Source organism: Carassius gibelio, chromosome A24 (genome assembly GCF_023724105.1).
Source record: "Carassius gibelio isolate Cgi1373 ecotype wild population from Czech Republic chromosome A24, carGib1.2-hapl.c, whole genome shotgun sequence".
NCBI classification, from domain to species: Eukaryota; Metazoa; Chordata; class Actinopteri; order Cypriniformes; family Cyprinidae; genus Carassius; species Carassius gibelio.
Window position 1 is genome coordinate 2,089,490 of NC_068394.1, and position 24,184 is coordinate 2,113,673.

General features: G+C 34.8%; 3 protein-coding genes across 9 annotated transcripts in view; 1 reads left to right on the forward strand and 2 right to left on the reverse strand.

Moving 5' to 3' along the window:
• LOC127945829 (trichohyalin) overlaps positions 1-12,696 on the reverse strand; it is a 50,547-nt gene extending 37,851 nt beyond the window's left edge. For 6 of the 7 annotated variants that reach the window (XM_052541913.1, XM_052541911.1, XM_052541910.1 and 3 more), the window contains exons 1-3: positions 12,010-12,695; positions 7,466-7,543; positions 6,196-6,261 (exon numbers count right to left, since the gene is read on the reverse strand). In XM_052541913.1, coding sequence (XP_052397873.1) covers positions 6,196-6,261; positions 7,466-7,543; positions 12,010-12,129 — 264 coding nt within the window. In that variant the 5' untranslated portion in view covers positions 12,130-12,695. Of the gene's footprint in view, positions 1-6,195; positions 6,262-7,465; positions 7,544-12,009 lie in introns of all 7 variants that reach the window. The other variant, XM_052541909.1, reaches the window with a different exon arrangement.
• Positions 12,697-16,685: 3,989 nt separating this feature from the next.
• Positions 16,686-20,564, forward strand: nubp2 (nucleotide binding protein 2 (MinD homolog, E. coli)). The gene is made up of 7 exons (XM_052541954.1): positions 16,686-16,732; positions 17,096-17,214; positions 18,305-18,503; positions 18,582-18,736; positions 18,807-18,917; positions 18,997-19,066; positions 20,279-20,564. The coding sequence occupies exons 1-7, from the start codon at positions 16,720-16,722 to the stop codon at positions 20,413-20,415; spliced, it is 804 nt and encodes a 267-aa protein (XP_052397914.1). The 5' UTR covers positions 16,686-16,719; the 3' UTR covers positions 20,416-20,564.
• Positions 20,565-21,072: 508 nt separating this feature from the next.
• The window catches only part of LOC127945857 (V-type proton ATPase 16 kDa proteolipid subunit c), a 21,484-nt gene continuing 18,372 nt past the window's right edge, over positions 21,073-24,184 (reverse strand). Inside the window, exons 2-3 of the mRNA XM_052541958.1 lie at positions 23,240-23,423; positions 21,073-21,999 (exon numbers count right to left, since the gene is read on the reverse strand). Coding sequence (XP_052397918.1) covers positions 21,795-21,999; positions 23,240-23,423 — 389 coding nt within the window. The 3' untranslated portion in view covers positions 21,073-21,794. The remainder of the gene's footprint in view (positions 22,000-23,239; positions 23,424-24,184) is intronic.

Genomic DNA, 24,184 nt, shown 5'->3' on the forward strand with positions numbered 1-24,184 from the left:
TAAATATAGCTGCAAGCAGCGATGGCGGGCTCAAGCCACCAATGCCATCGCCACCCCGGTGGCATCAGGTAAACTGTGCCCAGCGGGCACATGCATTCACAATATCCCTCTGGCAGTGAAGTTTTAAAGGATATGGCAGTTAAAGGGTTAATCCGAATCATCTAGACTTTAAAATCGCATTCACAGAACAATATATATATATATATATATATATATATATATATATATATATATATATATATATATATAGTAACACTTTACAATAAGATTTCATTTATAAACATTATGTTAACATGAACAATATTTATGTAGCATTCATTCATGTCAGTTAATATTCCAAACTTAAACATTAAAACATTGTTTTATTGTGATTTTTTTCCAAGCACATTTTACCAATTCCAAACCATATCAATCTTAATAACTACCATTTATTTATTTTTTTATCATTTATGAGTGCTATACAATAGTCCAGGAAAGCTGGAAGAGAAAAACTCCTTATATTCATGTGCAGAAATATTAGGCATGTTTTCTTTTACAGATGAAATGCGCTAAAAAAGAGTTTTAACTCAAACTGTTTTAACTCAAAGTCGAAAATTATGAAATACCCATGAGAAATATCAAACACAAATGCAATACAGAAATGGATAAGTTAAGACTTGACCATTGTACAAAAATGCTGACTGGGTCATGAGGTCAGAAAAGAAGAAGAAAAAAAAACAGGTCAAGAAGAACTGACAAAAATAATTGCAAAATAATTAGGAATTAATGTGAAGATTAATTTTTAGTCAATTCTGCAAGACAAACTTTCAGGAAAGGAGGTGGAATAAAAATGAGCTCCTAAATCTTAATCCCGGATTATGGAAGATATATTCCTCAAACCATCGGACAAGAGTAGGTGGTGCTGGTCCTTCACGAGTCACTCTAATCTGTTCATAAAGCCTATATATAAAGTCTTAATACATAGTATTTCACAATACTTCATGGTATTCTAATTAAATAATTTTTTGGAATCTTTGATTTCTCAGAACCTGACACATTGTAATTCTGAGACTCCAGGAAAGTGGCAGTTCTGTAAAATGTTGGCGCTGGAGACTAAATGCTCCCTGATAGTTTCACACCTAATTCACTTAACACACACACACACACACACACACATACACACACACACACACACACACACACACACACATTACCCACAGTGACAGAGGGACAGAGTGACATCAGATGTATGATAGTTTTTAAAGTTTCTATCATCCATATAGTGTTGTATAGTCATGAAACTATGCATATTTCCTCAGAATGACTTGTCTTCTATGTGTACATTTTTTTGAAGTGTTTAGAAGCTGCACTTAAAAAAATAAAAGACATTTACTGGTTACTTTTTTACTGTTATTTCAAAAAATCACCACGACAAAACCATTCAAGCCATTCAAAATTCATTCGCACCTGTATGAGATTATGTAAATTCAAATAAATATCATGTCACAGGATGTCAGAGGTCAGTATCAAATTAGTTTGAAATTATTATTTGCAGCACAAATAAGGTTTTTTAGGATTTTTAAAAATCCCTAAAACTGTCAGAAAAGGATAAGGCCTAAGATTTCTATGTGAGTGGCTAAATTTGTTTGTTTTTATAACTATAATGCATAAACTATGAAACTATACAAAATGTATAAAAAAGTACAAGTTATTCTTTTCCAATGTTTTTTATTTATTTACATTTTTTTTTTTTTTTTTTGGATTTACATTTTAAAAAATTAGCCTACGGCGATCATTCTAAACAGCTTGAATAAAACCTGTTAATATTTATTATAGACCACTATAACTGTGTATAATCTAACAAACGAGTTTATTATGAAAATAAAAGCGTGTACACCATATAACTTGGACGATAAAGAAATTGCTAACAATAGTATAATAGAGCATGTTTTAGGTTTTTAGGCGTTTAGATGCAGAAATGGACAAATCAAATGTATAATAAAATGTAATTGATTTAATTAAATATAGATTAAGTCTTGTTAGAGCAAAATAATAAATAAATACGTACACACATTAAAAAAGCAGCCAAGATGAATGAGTTTAATTTTTTATATAGATTAAAATTGAAGACAGAAGCAGCTGGTATATGCGGTCACTTAATATTAAAATCCAGTAGTTCCACTTCAGATTTAATTCTCAACAGTTTATGTTCACGTGGCTGTTTTCGTTTATATTAGCCAAGCTATTATGTATTTTGAAATAATCTTGTCCGTGATGTGTTCGTTCTTACGACGAAAGGCAGAATCCTGCAGCTCGAGAGATACATGTTATTCTGCCAGTCGCGCTTTCAAATAGTCTTGCACACTTAAACGGGTCACAAACACCTGCATTTAGCTCGTGTTGTGTTATAATGGATGTATTGTGTGCATTTATGGCAATAATTTATTTTAAAAAGCTCTTAAACAAGAATAAATTCGTTAGTTTTGAACTTGTGACACTGTGCGCGCTGATCGGAGGCAGTGATTTCAGATAGGCAGCCGCAAATATTTCATTTTCACACAAACAGTTCAAAAACATCTTAATTTAGCTCTTGGTGTGCTCTAATTGGTGAATTGTGTGATATCGCTGCAATACTTTATTTTTAATAGCTATAAAACAAGAATAAACTCGTTTTTTCTGAGCTCATCATTCCACACGCTCCTGCTCAGAGCGGTGATTCATCTCTCGTGTTTCTCACGTATCACTGACCACACATCAATTATTAATGAGCCCTGACCTGATAATAATCATATATGTTGGTTTAGCTTGTCAGTGTGAATTAAATCCAAGTATTTATTTGTATTTTAACCGATTTAAAATCGAAACCAAAAGACAGTCTCCTCCCTTTTTTAGTCCGGTAACTGCACCTGTAGGGGCGCATTTTCTCTCAGACAATGTAAGTCTCAGCACATAATACTCAAACAGATGGACAGAGTGAGATGAGATGTCTGACAGTTTTTTAATTTTCTGTTATCCATACAGTGTTGTAAAGTCGTGAAACTATCCATATTTACTCAGAATGACTTTTTTTCTGTATGAAAAAAGGTTTTGAAGTGTTTGGAATTTAAAAATGCAGGACAATTAATAATTCCATTTTTACTGTCATTTAAAAAAATCACCATGACAAAACCGTTCAAGCTATCCAAAATCCTTTGGCAATTTAAGTTGTTTAAAATGTTTTGGCATCATGTAGACAAAGTTTGGTGTGTATAGTGTTACTCTCCTCTGAGCAGTATGCATTAATTCACAGCTAAATGTAAAAAAAAATACACATTCAAATCAAAATAGCTGACTTCCTGTTGATCGTAGCTGATGACTGTGAATTAGAAAGTTGTCCGTCTTGATAAGAACAATTTTTGTACCGAGTTTGGTGTCTGTAGCTAAAACTAACCCCCCCACTTTTGACAAAAGGTGGCGCTATAGAGTGCCTCTTCCACGCCCTCTTATGAACTTTTGCCAGTGTCTAGTTATCATAAATACTGATATGTGTTCTGAGTTTGATGAAATTCTAAGCATGTTATATGCCTTAAAATCACCTGAGAAGTATTCAAGTTTGACATGTTGCCACGGCAACAATATTTTTAGATATCAATATCCCCCTAGCAGATTAATATAGGCTGTGTTTTAACATTATTCTGATGAAGTTTGAAGCAAATCGAGTAAAAATAAGATGCTGAATACAAAGCATTTTGAAAATGACACACTTCCTGCTGCCAGTTGGTGGCGCTATAACTTTGAATCCTAATAGTCACATATATGCGATCGACATCATACAAAGAATAATCTGATGAAGTTTGATTAAAATCAGGAAATGTATGTGGATGGTATTAGACACTTCCTGTTTCTCATTTCTCGCCATAATTTCAACGCCTCGCCACGAGCAAACCGTTTGAGATATCAAAAATCCCCTGGCAATTTTTCATCCCCAGTGTCTTGAGATCATGTTGACCGAGTTTGGCGGCAATCGAGTAAAAAACCTATGACAAGTATTTCAAATTCCAGAGCATGCGCTTTTTACATAACTCTAAATAGCTGACTTCCTGTTGGGCGGAGCCTATGACATGCAATACGCAAGTTGTTCGGCACGATGAGATCTATATGTGTACTGAGTTTCATATTAATACGTGCAAGTATGTGTGAGCTATACATCAACATTTATGACTGTGTTCCAGGGGGCGCTGTAGAGCCCCTGTGCCACGCCCGTGTCCCAGCCTCTGCAGGCTCCTAAAGGCCACAGATTCCAAATTGTGCGCAAACTTTCAAGAGTTTTTGAGTATGTTAAGGACCCCAAAAGCCCCCACAACTTTGACGACAAATATGAATAATAAACCCCAAATAGCCAACTTCCTGTTGGGCGGAGCCTATGATATGCAATACGAAAGTTGTTTGTATTGATGAGTTCTATATGTGTACCGAGTTTCGTATGTCTATGTGCAAGTATGTATGATATATGGCCCTCCATATTCCAGGGGGCGCTGTAGAGCCCCTGTGCCACGCCCGTGTATCAGTCTCTGCCCGGCCCTAATGGCCGCAGGTTCCAATGTGTGTGCCAATTTTCAAGACTTTTTAAGCATGTTAAGGGCCCCAAAAGCCCCCGAAACCTTGAAGAAAAATAATAATAATAAATAATAATAATAATAACAAATAATCCTAAGGAAAACAATAGGGCTCTCGCCCTCCAGGCTTGAGCCCTAATAATAATAATAACAAATAATCCTAAGGAAAACAATAGGGCTCTCGCCCTCCAGGCTTGAGCCCTAATAATAAAAAACAAAGCAGATACAAGAGGGTCCTCGCACCTCGGTGCTCGGGCCCTAATTAGTAATAATGTGCTATTATATTTTTAAAAGTATAAATATGAATGGTGTTATATTGTTATACTAAAACTAAAACAATTGAAAAACCCTTAAGATAACATCTAGAAAGAAAAAAACATCTTAAGTGTGCCTAATAACATAAGTGGGTTTGTGGCATCCATAATTGTAAACCCGATTAGAAATCTGATTAATTGTGCAGCCCTAGTTTAAATTAATAACAACAACACTGGATCCTACAGTGAATAGACTGAGCAACCCCTGTAATTCGATTCACAAGCAAATGACTCACTGAATCACTCAAAAAGACTATATTTAACTCATTAAATGCTGAATCTGTAACAGCATTACTAAATTAACATCTCTGACTACATGTTTGTGTGTAAACTAATAGTTCATCTTAAAAAAAGAATCACTTACACAACCTCATCTCTTTGAAAAGCCCACATGACTTTCTTCTGTGGAATATCAATGGAGTTATTTTTAGTAGAAGACAATGTTTTCCAAGTAATCAGTTGTCAAGCGAGATTTCCAGTGAATAGAAATTTCAGTTTCGGACACAAATGAGTAATCAGATAATGTACAACATGGACTGCTGTTTTAATGCGTGTATATTGTTTTTTGGAGCTCGACAGCCACTGGTCACCATTAACTTCCATCTTTCCCAAAAACAGACCAAAGAAACAGAAAAAGCAACTGACTGCACTGTCCGTCAATCACATTGAAACACAGCATCTGACTACTAAGAGAATATCATCCCTCCCTTGTTAAATACTTTTCTTATTTGTCCTTCTTTCTCTCTCGGCTGCGAGCGCTTCTCCAGAACGAGAGATCTCAGTAATGTGTACATTCATCTCTGTTCCTGGATATCTGAGTGTAGGAGGGAAGTGGGCACAGATGGATTGTGGGTAGCTTGCGGATGTAGCGCCGCTTCACCCACCCACACACAGAGATCATCATTATCACCCGAACCGGGTCGGACCTGGACTTCCTGCGTTCAGCAGTGACTGACTTCATGTTCATGTAGCTCCAGACACACACTTACGTTAACAAACACACACACACACACACACACACACATGCACAAAAGAGCTCACGATCACGTGCTTTTATAAAACGAAGAGCTTCACATTTGAATAAATTGGCCCCATTTCCATTGTGACACAGATTTGGGCTTTTTTAAAGCAAAAAAGAACAAGTTTAACTTATATTGATCCAGTATACATCAATGCATATACAAACACACACAACATACAGCAGACAGGCAGTATCATACACATCCAGAAGATCTGTCCACACAGAGCCGCCCACATACTGCAGACAGAACATGAAAACACGTATTTACAGTATGAGAATACATCACCATGTCATCCAGTGCGTAACGCAGGAGTCCATGCTCATACAGAAGGAAAAAACGCCTCTGCCACTTCTGCAAGAGAAGAAATTACCAGTGCATGAGTGAAACATGATGCCATCTTCATGTTTAAGATCTTGAAAGCATTTTAAGTCTGACTTAAGTGTCTATATAGTTATATAAATTATAATGCATGTATTATCAGATTTGGTAGATGCATGACTATTTACAGAAGTAGTACCTTCATGTTATTTTATTTAAAGATGTGCATTTGGGGTAAATATTTTATAATATAATAATTCATTTTATTTACATTGTTAACACAATTTTGTCAGTGTCATTCAACTGAATTTTAAACTTTGGAGATTAGCAAGAGCCATTTGGTTGACCACCACATCCTACACATACCTACTTGTATATACTACATATACTTTGGGTTATTTTGAATCATCTTTCCATCTTGTTTGTCTATCTGTGATTTCCTGTTTGCTGTCGAATTGTTTCCCATCCCACAAACTCCCTCTCCTGCTGTTTCTCATGAGTTCAGCTCGAGAGAGAGAATGAGAGTGAGTCAGCGACTCCACGGCCCCCTCACACACACACACACACACACACACACACACACACACACACACACAGACGCACACGCGCACACACACACACACACACACACTTGACTTGTTCGTCCCTTAACAAGCACACATACTGTAGAGTTAACTCACAATTCTGGTCCATTGTTGTATTAAATATTATGCAGAACATCTTTATATATATGTATATGTTTTATATATATATTGCTTTAACTGCTCTAACGATCATTGATTTAACCACTTTTTGTTAAGATGGACTTTTTTATGTTTGAGGTCCCAATATATAACAATTGGCTTTTAATCTTAAATTATTTTAAGAACTTCCTAATCAAAGTCCAATTATTTTTTTCTTTTTAATAAGAAATTTTTTTTTTTTTTACAATCACATCCAATTAGGAAAAGTCATTAAGTAGCAACCTGATATTAAATTATTAAAATGACCCCACACAGAATATGGGTGTTAAAATATCTCATATGTGTATGTGTGTGTTTAAGTATGTAAGTGCAACCCCTAAATATTTTCTTATATTCTCCCTTTTATTTTGGTGTTTGGATATTTTTTTATTTTTTTGTTTTGCCAAAGTGAATTTGCTGAGCAAAAAGTGCAGCGCTGCATTATAATCCATACGCAGCGGCGAGGTCCTGGTGAAGTTTTGCTGGACTTTAAAGAGCACTGCAATCATACGAACCCGTGATCTGTGCAGAGGATTGTCAAAGTTTGTTCCTTCAGGTGCCAGGAGCAGCCATCCACCGTAGATGAGTTTGGCCTGAAACATTCAACACACATGGCACAAGAACACTGAGACCGTGATTCAAGACAAATGATCACTTCTTCTTCTCATTGATGTGGCATCAACTACTTTAGATAAACCTGCTCCTACCAGCACGAGAAAACAAAACAAACCATGGTTGTTCACTTTAAATGTCAATCAGACGGTCTCTTTTCGTCTGCACTGTGGAACAGACTCTCAACATTACACTGGGATATAAGAAAGTATTTTAACTTTGAAAAACACATTTCACCTTTAAGGAAACATGCCAAAGAAAAGCACCAAAACAGGAATAACATCTCTGCACGTGACGCTCCTGTGAGTGCCCACGGACAGATCTGTAATATTACAGAAACCTCAAATGAAAAAATGAAACGCTAAGGGAAAATGAAGCTTCCTCTTTCAAAGCTCAGCAGATAGCTTTCAACATAGTTCTTTGTTTCAACTAAAATGGAAAAGAGAAACAACAAAGCTGATATAAATGAAGAGTATAAAGCTATTAGTTTATAAATCATTAGTTTGCACAGTTGAGATCTCTTCTGAAACATCAGAGACTTCAGCAAAAGTCTCCATTTGATGTCTAGAAGAAACGAAGGAGATATTAAAGAGATCCGAGTTGTGAATGAATGAATGGCAGTTTATCATCTGGTTAAAGGAATGTCGGTGTGACAACTTGAACGATGGCACGTGAAAAATGTCTGAGGGAAAAAAAAAAAACATTAGAAAGAAACAAGTCTCGTCAGAACAAGTGCAGGACGGAAAAAGACGAAAGTGAAATTCATTCTTCTAGTTCTCATATTGCTCGACTCAAACCCTTCCAGTTCAATACACTAACCCTAAATACTAAACTTATGCAATTAGTTCTGAGCTCTGGGAAAGCAGTGATGAGGAGCGGACGGGACGCAGAGAAAGAGAGATGGAGAGCGAGAGAAGGGCTAATGTAGGCCAGATTTTCCTCTTCAATGGATAAAGTTTGTTCTGTTTATTTTTACAGCCCCCTTTTTCTCTCATAACAGCAGAACTGAGATCAGACGGTCTCACAGAGAGCGTGTGTGTGTGTGTGTGTGTGTGTGTCCGTGTGCGTGTGTCAAGGGGGAGGGTGGATTCTAATAGCATGACAAAAAGCATAGACATAAATATGTGTGGAATGAACAACTCTGAAAAACCTGACCAACTGCAGCGAGACAGAAAGAGAGAGAGGGAGGGAGAGAGAGAGAGAGAGAGAGAGAGAGAGAGAGAGAGAGAGAGATGCTAGGATGTTGTCGCTGGTTTCTACATCTGAATCAAACTGTCCATTTAAGTGAATCGATTCATAACAATTCGTAAGTTCACTTATATCTTTGCGCAGCTTTGCTCAAGTATTGAAATGTTTAAAGGCGCTATGTGGAGGTTTTTACTTAAAAAAATCTTTAAGATAGTATGAGCCAACCATTATGTAAAGAAAAGAATGACGCCTCGACTGTCCACCACGGTTGCCTCTATCAGCCTGTAGGCTCAACTGTGTGTGGAGGAGTCGGGCCCGAATTAGCGCGAAAATTCACAAAATGTGACGTCATGCGCGTTCTCGTCTACTTGGGCTTACAACCGTACGGCACGCCAGCCATTATAGTAAGCAGCGGCAATAGTGTTTTCAAATGGAAAACTGTTTCCATCTGTAAGTCGCTTTGGATAAAAGCGTCTGCTAAATGAATAAATGTAATGTAAAAGTAAATGGACTCTGCGGATGGAAAGAAGCGACCAGCCTCCAGCACAATTCAGACACCCACAGACCCTCCTCGAAGTAAAAAAAAAAAAAAAAGAGCGTGCTCCTCTGCGCACTGAGAATGAGCATGAGACTGGCTGCAGTTCCTCTAACGGCCAATGGTGTCAATAACAGTTAGAAATTTCAGAACCTACGCAATGCTCCTTTAAGTAAAGTATATAATTTTGAATGTAACGTATTTTCCGGACTATAAGTCGCACTTTTTTTCATAGTTTGGCTGGTCCTGTGACTTATAGTCAGGTGTGACTTATTTACCAAAATTTATTTGACATGAACCGAGAGAAATTAACCAAGAGAAATAAACAAATAGAAAACATTACCATCTACAGCCACCAGAGGGCGCTCTATGCTGCTCACTGCTCCTGTAGCCTACACTGAAGACATAGAGCGCCCTCTGGTGGCTGTAGACGGTAATGTTTTCTCTTGGTGCTTGGTTCTAAAGAAATGCAACTTATAGTCCAGTGCGACTTACAGTCTGAAAAGTACTCTCTAATCATGATGTAACATAAAATTCTTAATGTCAAGATGAAATCAAAATCTACTCAATTTCCGTTATTTTGCAAAACGACATTAGAAGCATAATATTCTGGGATATTGAAAATATTATAGTCATATTACAAGAAAGTTGTAGAATTTTTTTTTATATTAATAAAGTTTTACTTTTAGATAAAGTAGAATATTACTAAAGTCCAGAGACGTTTTCATTGTAATATTCAAGCTGTTTCTTCTACTTTTGTAGGTTTTTTTATATTATAAAATAATTAACTTACACAATATACTACTTTATTCACAAAATATTACAACTTGTACTATATTAATTTCTATAATGTTACAGCTTTATTTTCGTCTAAAATATTGCAATATTAATCTTGTAATGCTATGAATTTATTTTAGTAACACTATATATTATTTTTATTTCTCATAGTTTTAACTTCATACTCAAAATATTACAACTTTGCTACGGTACAATTTTATTCTTGTGACTTGATTCTCAAAATTACAACTTTAATCATGCTTCGAATTTATTTCGACTTCATACTTAAAATATTATGACTTTGAGTTTGCATTTCTGACTTAATTTTGACCTTATGCTCAAAAATGCATAACTTTATTATTTTGCCAAGACATTTCACTATAATATATTATATTTTCTGATTGTATATAAGTATATATTATACTTTTGTGATTAATATCTTAGATTCACTTGGAAATACATCAAATCACAGAAGTAAAATGGGTTTCATGTGGACCTTTAGAGCAGGAAGAAAGAAGACATCAGAATCAAAAACTCAATCTCAATCTGAACCTCAAAAATAAGTAAACTCCACAGCCAGGAGGATTGGACTCTTAACATATGACTTTGACTGCCTTTACAGATACTAAAGACCTGTTTCAATTCACTGTCAACTCAATTTCTAAGTGCTTTCTAAAAAAAGACTGAGGCTCATTTCTCTGGATTTCTCTCTCACACATTCAAAGACATAATCGCTTGCTTTCACGTCTTTCTTTGCATCATCACTTCATATTTTAATAACAATCCACCCTATGGATAAACCTCGCTAGGGTTTGAACCTACAAAATTTCAAGCAACCCTAATATTTAACTACTATTACCAAGCACATCCTGCAGAAAAAATGTTATTAGTTATAAACCTGAGGTCTAGTTTTACAAATAAAGGTTGAAAGAATTTACTGTATTTACCATAGTACACATCCAAAATATGGTATTATGGTAAGGTTTTATTGTCATAATATAATGGGGAGCCAACTTTGGACCATGGTACAATGTCTAAAAACCATAGTATTACCATGTTAGTGTAGTTTTGAAGGCTTTATATGGATTGATAGGAACCTTTTAGTTGGTTTAGGAGAAATATATGTGTGTGTATAATCACACACACACACACACACACACACACACACACACACACACACACACACACACATATATATATATATATATATATATATGAAATAATATTTATTTAAATATTTCATATTTGACGGCGTTTTAGTGCCAGGTTAAAAAAAAAAAAATTATAATATTATAAGAGAGTGATATTTAAGTCCTCGAAACATTTAGACTTTATTCTCTTAGTATTACGACTTTATTCACAAAGTATTTCGAATTTATTCACGAAATATTTTGATTTTATTCACGAAATATTTCGAGTTTAATCTCGTAATATTTCTACTTAATTCACGAAATATTTCGACTTTAATCTCGTAATATTTCAACTTTATTCACAAAATATTTAGACTTTAATTTCGTAACATTTAGACTTTATTCACAAACAATTTCTACTTTATTCTCGAAATATTTCGACTTTAATCTCGTAATATTTCGTCTTTAATCTCGTAATATTTCGACTTTAATCTTGTAATATTTTGACTTTATTCACAAACAATTTCTACTTTATTCTCGAAATATTTCGACTTTAATCTCGTAATATTTCGTCTTTAATCTCGTAATATTTCGACTTTATTCTCGTAATATTACGACTTTAATCTCGTAATTTTTTTTTTTTTTTTTTTTTTTTTTGCGTGGCACTAAAACGAGGTCTACCATGTTTAAACTTTGTTGTTAGTGTAGTTTTGAAGCAGCTTGCAGGTCATTAGTTAAGTTATTTGACACTGTAAATCATCAGTCCATACTCGCTCTCTTCACAGATGGATTAATATTAATATTAGGGGTAACTCACCTGTGTGAAGTCTTCATCACTCAGCAGGTGCGCGTCTCGAGCTTTGAAGCAGTTCTGGCATTTACTCTTGTTGAAAATATTAGCCTGGAATTGTCGGCAGGCGTTATCTTTCGCAGACATACTCTCTACGCCGCGAGCGAGCTCCCGATTTTCCGTTATTTTAAAAACTGCGCAATAATTCTTCCAGTGGAGAGTCCTCCCGCGCGCGCTGCAGTCCGCCTCATCACAAACTGACTGCGACGATTTATTTTATGCCAATTTTAATTTGATAGGAACCACACAACGAGGACAATAATAATATATTTTGTTGTTGTTGTTAAAAAAAAAGTTTAAATTCAGCCGAGCTCTCTTGGGTTAATTTCTGAGAGGATCCAGTCCGCGCTCTCGATCCATGCGCGTCCCCGCAGGCACACGGATGCGCGCCGATGCGTTCAGTGCGAGTTCTAAAATACTGTGGCAAACTTATAGAACCACTCAGTGATGGAGAAGAGGTGTTTACTTTCCACTAGCTCACCGCTCCTGACGAACCTTTCAGCGAGACATGACGACAACTATCCCGAGACTGCATGATGCGTCTCGGTGTGGATTCACTAGAGACCTTCCGCTTCAAAGACGGGTTTTCTCAGATCTGTGCGGCCGCAGTGTGTCTGTTTCCCACGGTCACACACTACACACTCAATACACTCGCAGGAACGAAGAGGGCGGGGCACGACTTAACTGACAGACGCCATAAGCAAATCACGTGAAGAGACACGCCTAATTTTTATAGTCAGAGAAAGTCAGCGTCCAATCAGATTCTTCAATCGCTCAAATTTTATGCGTAATAACAAGCTTCAAGGTAGGTGGACTGTGCACGGGGTAAACTTAAGTTATTATAAACTTACAGTCAGTATTTTTTAAGGATTTAAACGGTGTTTCAGTCATTTTCAGCAGGTTATAAAATGAAAAAGCGCAACACTAAATAATTCATGCATTAATATCTTTAATAACTACCCTTTAACGCCCACAGAGAGTGACCAATCCTACCTGAGCGGCTCTCTAGTGCCCCCGGTTGGCCTTAATGCCATATATATATATATATATATATATATATATATATATATATATATATATATATATATATATATATATATATATAATTTCAAAACTAACTTTTTAATATATACTTAAGATTGATTTATCATAATAAAAATATAATTTAGATATTTAAATATTTATGTTATTGTCTTTATTCATACATTCATAATATATCTTAATATGTTTTAATAAAATATTTATTACACTATATTAAAACAAATTGATTTGTATATATTTAAATAAAAATACAAATATATTTTTTGCATATGTGTATATAGTATATGTGCAATAAAATTACAAAAGGGAACAGTGTTCATAATCTCTCGGTGGCACAAAACTTTATTCTTTATTTAAAGAAAATTATTATTTGATCATTTTGTATGCAGCTATTAATACAAGTTCAAAGGCAATAATAACATTTTATGATTCATAAATCTGTTTTTAAAACAACATAGTCAATTTAAAGACAAACCCTCTGATTTGCTCAAATTAGCAAGTCATTGACACTGTTCTGGAAAATCTGGAAAGAGAAACTCTTCAAATGAGAGTACCTGAAGTCTTTATGATAGCATTAATACTGAATAAAATATGACACATTTCTCAATAACCTCAATATCTCAAGGTCATCATTAAACTATTCATGACATTCATTTGACATAGGATATTCTACCTCATTTTATCTACCGATTAAGATAATGAATCTTTTTCCTGTAGTATCACATGCACTGATGAACATGATATGATCCAGAATAAATACAGTATTACAAAACTAAACAGGGTTCATTATCAGTTCGTTTTCATTGCATTAGGTCATGAGCGATACCAATCCACCTCTGTTGAAATGTGTTTTTAAAGCCAAAAACCTCCTCCTCTATTCCAACATACAGCTGACTCAAAACTCATAGTTCGTGTGTCGTTCGAGTCGTGCATAAGTCCGACTCCACTGACAGCAGTTTCTCTATCATTCTAACTCACGATGTAGACATTAATAGAGGCAAATCCAGCTTTTCTGGCTCTGAGAATATCCTGTAATTACACCGATCAAACTCGTTTTACTCCTCCTCGTGCTAACTCTTCACAGTGTTCGCTCATCGTACTGTTGCTATGGTTACATGAGGTTACCCATCTATGATGATGGGTGATTCAGAGACCATAGTTGGCGGATGTGTGTGTGTGTGTGTGTGTGTGGTAGAGGTGATAATGCAGCTGTTGGTATTGGCCAGCATGAAGATCATCATATATTGCCATCTCTGAGCAACAGACATATATACTCTCTAACTCATATACATGGTATTCCAAGATAATACAAAAAATATCATGATGCTTTAAAAAATATCATGCATAGTGCAAGTATAATGCATGAACATATATTGATTTCGGTGTGCATTAAACCTGATTTCTGGCCTTTAATGTCACCTAGACTTGGTTCCCAGTATCTGTCTGTTCACAAGGTTAGAAAAGCAGATGCCGAACATCTGTTTGGATGTGGTCAGTGCCGTGTGGCTTGAGGAACCAGCAGCTGGATGGAGGTCCACATGCTCGCCTACAACACACAAAACAATAGAAAACCAATTAATTAAATAAGTACATTATCATGCAATGTTTATCACAGGTCTGTTCTTCTATTTGCAAAACTTTTGAATTCAAAATATTGGCACAATATTTTTTAAGCAAAATGATAAGCAACACTTCTCAAATGCAACACAAATACAAAAACATGAAACAGAAAGGCTCTATATTCTATATTCTTTCTAACAGAAACAATGACATGTGTTTGACTTTACTGTTTACTATTTATTATAGGTCTTACTAACTATAGAATAATTTGATTCATGTTGATTAATATTGAAAATATAAAAAAATGCACATCTTTTCTGGGTTTAGGGATGTCATTATTAAAATGAGCATAATGTACAAGAACACATATTGAGTGCATAATCTAAGAAATAAAAAGTGCCTTTGTGTGTTGTTGGATCCTTCAGGACTTTTTAGAGTTTTCTGTCAGAATGCAGATCAATAGCCAGCCAGCGGAAATTCTTCTGTAATACATGACATATTTCTGATATTTGATGAGCCAGACAGAATGAGGGCTTGTTGAAACAACGACTAAATCATTATCCAGTCCAATAACCTCCAGAGACATCAGCGCAAAAGGAAAGTCATCTCAGAGGAAGAGAAACCGCTTCAGTTCTCAGTAAAGATTAGAAAGAAGTATTTCTTTGGAACAGCATGTACAGATGAATCATCTCCAATAAAAACAGAAATATGCATTAAGGAAGTAAACAATTTAAAGTGATCTGTTTTTGACTTTATGTAAAAGTCTAATCAATTTTTGTGCATGCATTAGTTAATATACAACTTCTTTATACTTTCATTTTTAATTTAATTTACTTTTTATTGTATTAATTATTTACTTCTTTATTTTTACAGTTTTATTTTCATTCTTAATCCTTTTAACCTTGATTATTTTATGTACATAGAGCTCTAGGAAACCATAAATTCCTTGTGCGTTTGTGCAAATAAACATCAGTGTAATAGAAATATAATTTAAAACACACAAACTGACTTTACTGCCATACTGTACTGTACCTGACTGTTTATCAGTAGCATTTTTGTGTAAGTTAATTCTTTTCTAATCATATAAAATCGACTGTGTTGTCTGCTGTGTCAAAAAACGTATCTAATTGAAATAAATTATAATTATAACTTTGGACGTTTGTAAACTAATATTCTTAGATTAGTAGAATGTCTACTTTTAGCTATTTTAGTACATAAACAGAAAATGGCATTCAAAAATAAATCTGATTTCTTAACAGTTATAGTGCATGAGTACATACAGTCATTTAAATTTGAATCAAATAAAAAATAAAACACTGAAAACAAATTCCCCTAAACCTCCGATATGAATAAAAATAATAGCAATACTAATTTGACTACTTATAACAATTCTTAATATATTACTAGACCCTTATACTGAGTGTTAGCATAATTCTTACTCCAAACCAATAATAATCAAATATGATTATAACATCTCATCTGTTATAATAATAATAATAATCAATTAAATTCATACAGAGCTTTTCTTAACAAAGCACTTTTGGAGGGGTTAAAATCTCTTAAGGCTACACTATTAAGCTAGAGTTATTTTAATAAATAACTATTACACTTCACTAATGCTCAAACTGTGCCTGACATTATTTAATCAAGAAACTATATGTACGGTATAAGGACATATTAATATATATATATATATATATATATATATATATATATGTGTATATATATATATATATATATATATATATATATATATATATATATATATATATATATATATATATATATATATATATATATATATATAGTTGTATTCCATAAACATCTGTTATGAAAAAGTTATAAAATCTGTTATGAAAAGTCTCGCTGTTTGCTGCGATCATAGTCACCGCTGCTATGTTTATATATATATATAAAATTAAATAAATAATATTAACAGTGGCGTGATTTAGTTGGCTTAATGACCAATTGGAACGTCAGATGCGTCGCACTCTTGTGTCTGATTGGACGAGCTTGCTCTTAGGCGGGCTCAACAACGTAAAACGTCATTCGACGTATTGCGGAAGTAAAATAAACATGGACAGCAGCGGTGAGTATGATCGCAGCAAACAGCGAGACTTTTTCATAACAGATGTTTATGGAATACAACTGAATCACTTCACAACTATTAATTTACGTTGTCATAAAATGCAACGGAATAAAGAAAGATAATTACAATAATATGAGCATTTTGCTATGATGCTATTCTTTGGACTTCCATTGCTACACATTATGGTAATCGATCATTCAGTACTAAGGTCTATATCAAGGTACCATGATATTACATTTTAGCATCACTGTACCACTGCAGTATTTTTGTAAGCGGTCTTAATAAACTGTAAAGTAACACAATGTCTAAATATCTATAAATGGGTGAATTAACCCGAATCTCACATGTGCGCCTGTCTCTCAGAGAAAGGTAATCTGCATCAGGTGAAGCACGTGGTTCTGGTTCTGTCTGGTAAAGGTGGAGTGGGGAAGAGCACCATCACCACTGAACTCGCCCTGGCGCTCAAACACGCGGGCAAGAAGGTCAAATACCACTCAGTTCTATTCTGTTTTATTCTGTTCCCCTCTATTCTATTCTATTCTGCATTTCATCTGATATTCTGCTTCATTTAATTCAATACAGAACTATTCTGTAATATTGTGCTCAGTTCTGTTTTGCTCTATTCGATTCTGCTCCGTCCACAATTCTATTATATCCCATTGTGCTCTATTCAGTTATGTCCTGTTATATTCTATTCTACTGTGCTGCATTTCATGTTATTCTGCTCTATTCAATTCAGTGCAGAACTATTATATTGTGCTCAGTTCTGTTTTGTTCTATTGAATTTTATTAAATTTAACTTAATTCTATTCTGCTTTACTCTTATATTGTGCTCTGTTCACAATTCTATTATATTCTCTTGTGCTCTGTTAAATTCTATGCTGCTGTTATATTAAATTGTGCTCAATTCTGTTTATTCAATTTATTAAATTCTTTGCAGATCTATTGTAAATCTAATCTATTGTGTTCTATTACCTTATGCTTTATTATGTGATATTGTGCTGAATTATATTCTGCTCCATTCTATTAGACTTTATTATTTTCTTACTATTCTGCTATATTCTATTCTGTTGTGCTATGTTCCATTATATTCTGCTCTATTGTACTGTGCTCTATTTAACTTATTCTGCTCTGCTCTATTCAGTTCTATGCTGCTCTATTTAGTTCTATGCTGCTCTATTTTATCATGCCTTATTCTATTATATTGTGCTGTATTTTTCTATATGCCACTGTATTCGATTCTATGGTGCTCTGTTCTATTATATTCTGCTCTATTTCATTTATTTTCTTCTGCTCTATTATGCTGTATTCTGCTGTATATTATTATATGCTGCTCTATACTACTGTGCTGTATTTGATTACTTTGCTGTATTCCATTATATTGTGCTGTATTTTATTCAATCATGTTTTATTCAGTCTACTCTATTCTATTCTGCACTATTCCGTTCTCTTTTGCTATATTCTATTCTTTTGTGTTCTATTGTATTTTGATCTACTGTATTCTATTATGGTCTGATCTCCTAGACTCTATTCTGTTGGTCATGATGTGATGCTGTATGTTTTGGTGTCCAGGTGGGAATCCTGGATGTGGATCTGTGCGGGCCCAGTATCCCGCGAATGCTGAGTGTGGGGAAGCCGGAGGTGCATCAGTGTGACGCAGGGTGGGTTCCTGTGTACGCAGACCCCCAGCAGCAGCTCGCCATCATGTCCATCGGCTTCCTGCTGGAGGATTCGGATGAGGCCGTCATATGGAGGGGGCCCAAAAAAACAGGTCTGACGGTTGCAATTTAACCACTTGAACTTTGGAACCTGATGCGTTCAGGTTTCACATCCCTCGTCTCTTCCTCAGCTTTGATTGGGCAGTTTGTCAGTGATGTGGCGTGGGGAGAACTGGACGTTCTGCTAGTGGACACGCCCCCGGGGACATCAGACGAACACCTGGCCGTGCTGGAGAACCTGCGCAAACACAGAGTGGACGGAGCCGTGCTGGTCACTACACCACAGGTGAACACAACGATGCTGTGGATCTCTAATCTGCTGAATAACGTGCTTTAACACCCTTTTCAAACGGCAGGCGGTGTCTACAGGAGATGTGCGGCGCGAGATCACCTTCTGTAAGAAGACCGCTGTGAAAATCCTGGGCATCGTGGAGAACATGAGCGGCTTTGTGTGTCCACACTGTTCTGTGAGTATCAAACACATACAGCTATACGGGAAAATGCCATCAAACGATCTGTATTTGAACACTGAGCTGTGTTTTTCAGGAGTGCAGTAACATTTTCTCTAAAGGTGGAGGTGAGGAATTAGCCAAGCTCACAGGATCTGTGTTTCTAGGTAATGTGCCGATCAACCAACACTTTTCACTCATGCTGTTCCACCACTCACCACTCGATGGCGCACAGCATTTAATTTTGTGTTTATTTCAATGAGATTTGAGTGCAGCATAGATGAGATGATAGTGTGGTCCTAATGTCTGACGTCACACTGTAGATCAGTCTGAGAAAGCTAAATTAAACAAACATGCTATACTAAAACATGCTATACTAAAGATAAAGATTCTGCAGTCTGGAAATACATTTTAATAAATATTTGTGTGTGTGTATAAAAAATATATTAAATGTTGAATTTATACATTTTTATATTTTAAATTGTTTATATATATATATATATATATATATATATATATATATATATATATATATATTGATTTATATATATATATATATAGATGTATATATATATATACATAGATATATATATACACATATATATTGATATATATATATATATATATAATGTATATTGATATATATAATATATAATTATTTGTAATTTTAAGATTATCTGTGGAACTTCTTAAAACATGATGGAGTGCAAGACATACAAACCAAATACTAATACATACTTGAATTCATGTTCAATGTTTAAGCTTTCACTGAACTTTTTATGCTGATAATAACTCTTACACATACATTATATATATATATATAATCACAATTATTATTATTTACAGTACATCTGACCCTGGACCACAAACCCAGTCATAAGTGTGATTTTTTTATTTATAAATATTCTTTCCATTGATGTCTGGTTTGTTAGGATCAGACAATATTTGTCTGAGATGCAACTATTTGAAAATCTGGAATCTGAGGGTGCAAAAAAATCTAAATATTTAGAAAATCATCTTTAAAGTTGTCTAAATGAATTCTTAGCAATGCATATTACTAATCAAAAACTAAGTTTTGATAAATTTACGGTAGGAGATTTACAAAATATCTTCATGAAACATGATCTCTACTTAATATCCTAATGGTTTTTGGCATACAGGAAAAATCTATAATTTTGACCCATACATTGTTTTTTTGGTTATTGCTACAAATTTACCCCAGAGACTTAAGACTGTGCTCCAGGGTCACAAATAATTACAATATAATTATTTGTTGTTATTAAATAAGAAAAAATGAGTTTTAGAAGCAGGTCTGTTCTTCACATCCTATAATGTTTAAATGCACGCGTGTGTGTGTGTGTGTGTGTGTGTGTGTGTAGGCTCAGTACCGCTGGATCCGCTCTTGACCGCGTCTTTAGAGGAGGGACAGGACTTCCTGCAGGCGTTTCCGGACAGCAGCACATACACAGCCATCAGTCAGATAGCTAACACTCTCCTCAGCAGCCTGGACGCCTGAAACACACTGACTGAACACATCAATACAGGACTGAGTCATTTATAATGAGAGGATTTATCCGTCTGAAGCTGGAGAATACTACATGTGTTATTGATAAAGCAATGCGTTTCATACTAGTGTAGCTTTCAATAAAAAAGACAAATATACAAGGAATGGTGTCCTTTTGTCCCCCTGTTTAAAAGTAAGGAAGTCATTTGGCCTGTTCCATTATTTCCAATGCCAACAAATATTTAGCCTTTATAGGTTTTTTTGTCTTTTGTAATTTTGTTTTTTAATAGAATATATAAGGACTTATAGAATATATAAGGACTAAGTGTCATTATTTTAAACCCAGATTCTGTAAAAAAAAAAAAAAAAAAAAAGTTGAAAAACAAGCAAGTTTTTTCAGGAATACCTAAGAAAATATCGAAAAGATTGAGAACCAATGCATTAGAGGCAAATCCGTGTGTATGCAAGTGTTGTGATGACAAGAATTGTGTGATTAGAAATAATCCTCATAATGGCTAGTAAATGAGAACATGTAATGGATAGTGAACAATAAAGTAATTTACTCTTAAAATAAATGTTTTAAGGATGTTAAACATGAATTAATTTCAAGGTTGAGATTGAAGGCAAACACACGTCTGATGATGAAGAAGCACAGGGAACACACACATGTGGAAATTACACTTGTGAGACCCATCGAGGGGCACACGCACACCTTTAATACAACCAAACATCACAGATAACAACCAGAAATACACACATCGAGCTGAAATACTCCCAAACATCTGCAGCAGACCCAGTGCAGCTCTATTCTCATATATATATATATATTTATGTTTATATAAATATCAATTCAAAGCATCTGAGGAGCTTCAAGTACATTTCCATGAACAATATTCTCAATAAATTAAAAAATAAAATCAACGGAAAACAGAAACGGACGTAAACCAAACCGATTTCATTCCACGTACAGATTCGCCGTGTGTTTTTCCACTTCACAAACACTTCTTGACACCAATGTGGAAATCTGTATACAACTCCCAAATCACGTGACGGGAACCGGCGGCGTTCCCGCTCTAACACAAAGAGAACAGATCGATGGAAACAAACAGAATGAGATTATTACAGCATTATTATTATAGATATTTTTTTTTCTTCACAGACACAGGACGAAATCACTATATACCACGTTTACAAGAAATCAAAACCGAGTCGACTGTACAGTTTCAGAGATAAAACCAAACGCAGAGCCTGTTGTAAAGTGTAAGATTGATCTCCTCACCTCTCAACTCATCTAATTTCATTTTAGTTTAAGGTACCGATTTATTTTTTTTCCTCTCTCGTCACGTTTTGTTCCATGTGTGGTCCAGCAGCGCAGCATGCTGTCTGCCAGTTTATTTGGTTGAGAGAATCAGAGCTACGATGAGGCCGTAGAGACCCAGGACTTCAGCGAAGATCAGGATGAGGATCATGCCGACGAAGAGGCGAGGCTGCTGGGCGGTGCCACGGACGCCTGCGTCTCCCACGATGCCGATGGCAAACCCAGCCGCAAGCCCACTCAGACCCACACTCAGACCTGCGCCCAGATGCAAGAAACTCCTGCCACACACACAACAATCAGACAGTTAGACAAAGAAATAACTAGCGTATTTTTCAGACTATAAGTCGCACCTGAGTATAAGTCGCATCAGTCCAAAAATACGTCATGATGAGGAAAAAAAACATATATAAGTCGCATTTATTTAGAACCAAGAACCAAGAGAAATCATTACCGTCTCCAGCCACGAGAGGGCGCTCTATGCTGCTCACTGCTCCTGTAGTCTACACTGAAGACATAGAGCGCCCTCTGGCGGCTGGAAACGGTAATGTTTTCTCTTGGTTCATGTTAAATTAATTTTGATAAATAAGTCGCACCTGACTATGTCGCAGGACCAGCCAAACTATGAAAAAAAGTGCGACTTATAGTCTGGAAAATATGGTACATGAATAAATAAATAATAATAAAAAAAAATGTTTTGGTGCAAATGGAAATTATCCACATAATTATTAGTGAATGAGACCTAATAAATTGTCAAGATTCAAATAATTTACTCTTTTTAAAATGGAAACATTTTTAGAGAGTGAAATTTATCTACAGTAAACTAGTGCTAAAAAGGTATTGATATATCAAGCAATTAAAAAAAATTATAATAATATATATAAAGGTGTATAAGATAACCAAATTTAATTGAATTAAAATAAATTTATATAAAAATAAATGAATTCATTAAAAATAAATAATTCAATAATTAAATTACTAATATATAGTTCTAAAGAAATGTATAAATGTTTTGAAAAACAAAATCACACAAAAATAATATCAGCAATACAGATAAAACTGCAAGAATACTACTGGAATCAACAACAGAAATTCTATAATATATAATATAATAACATGAATATGTGTTATTTTAGTAAGATAATATTATAGGATATTTAATAATATTATGAATTGGGTTTCATTTTCAATGTTAAATTTAGTAAAAAAAAATTATTTTGCTGTATCTTTAAAATTTTTGTATCTCTATATAGTTTTTATTATTTTTATTTCAATTTTAGTTTATTTCAGGACATCTAGTTTAACTAAATGAAAGTGTGACAAGTTCCTATGGCAACTAGCTGAAAAAAAAACATTATTTTTTATATATATATATATATATATATATATATATATATAATAATTTCAGTCATCTGAGGTAACAAAAATGTTTTAGGTTTTTTTAGTTGGTTTATCTTTCAGTTTTCTGTAATAACCCTGATCTGAATGGGAGTTGAACAGAAGTGCTGATCTGTAACTCACTTGTACAGAGTGATCTTGTCTGAGATGCTGTTGGCGATGAGGACGGCCACCACCAGTCCGTATATAGCGATGATTCCCGCCATGACCACAGGAATGATGGACTTCATGATCAGCTCGGGACGCATCACAGACATGGCAGCGATCCCCGTGCCGCTCTTCGCCGTGCCATACGCCGCACCCAGCGCTGCACACACACACACACACACACACACACACACACACACACCGCTTACTCGTCATGCACACTTTCCTTTAGAATTACTACAAAACAGTGTAAACATGAAGGTCACATTATTTGACATCCCAATGAAAGTGCACTCAAACAGCGCTGTATCTATACCCTCTGTCCCGCTCTAAATGATGGAAAAATCATTACCAATATCATACAGAATTTCAATAAGAAAGTGATCAGGTGTATATTGGATGATGTGTAAAATTGCGTAACTTCTCAGCTCTGCAGAAACAGCATGATTCACGTCCTCTGCAATGTTTCTGCAGTGTTCAGTAGTGAAACCATAAGGGCAAAACATGAGTAAGCTGGAGTTTTACACTTCTGAACAGATTGCAAGTGAAAAAAACTGAATGCTAAGGCATTTCTATCACATACTGCAATGCTAAGAGTTGTTTGCACGTTGCATGTTTTGTCCAAGATGAAAATCATAAATCTGACAACTTAGGAGAATAACAGCAACAACGCTTTTCAACTAAAATGTAATACTCCGGATTAGTTCCTTCAAAAAAAACTTAATTAAAAATCGTAAAAATTGAAGATTGCAGCAAAAAGCAATAACACTTAATATTTTCACTAAGGAATTCACTCCCAATAATACTGACAAAAGCAATGAACCACGGAGAAAATATAATAATTGAAGCACTGGTAGATGGGTGACTTATTTTAGGTTCATTGAGATTTTTTTTTATGTATTCTATATTAAGTTTTAGTAA

Bases quoted from the DNA above. Each gene is read 5' to 3' on its own strand.
- nubp2 (XM_052541954.1), top strand. The intron at 18,504-18,581 runs GTCTGACGGTTG...TCTCTTCCTCAG, and splicing joins GAGGGGGCCCAAAAAAACAG to CTTTGATTGGGCAGTTTGTC. The intron at 18,737-18,806 runs GTGAACACAACG...TTCAAACGGCAG, and splicing joins TGCTGGTCACTACACCACAG to GCGGTGTCTACAGGAGATGT.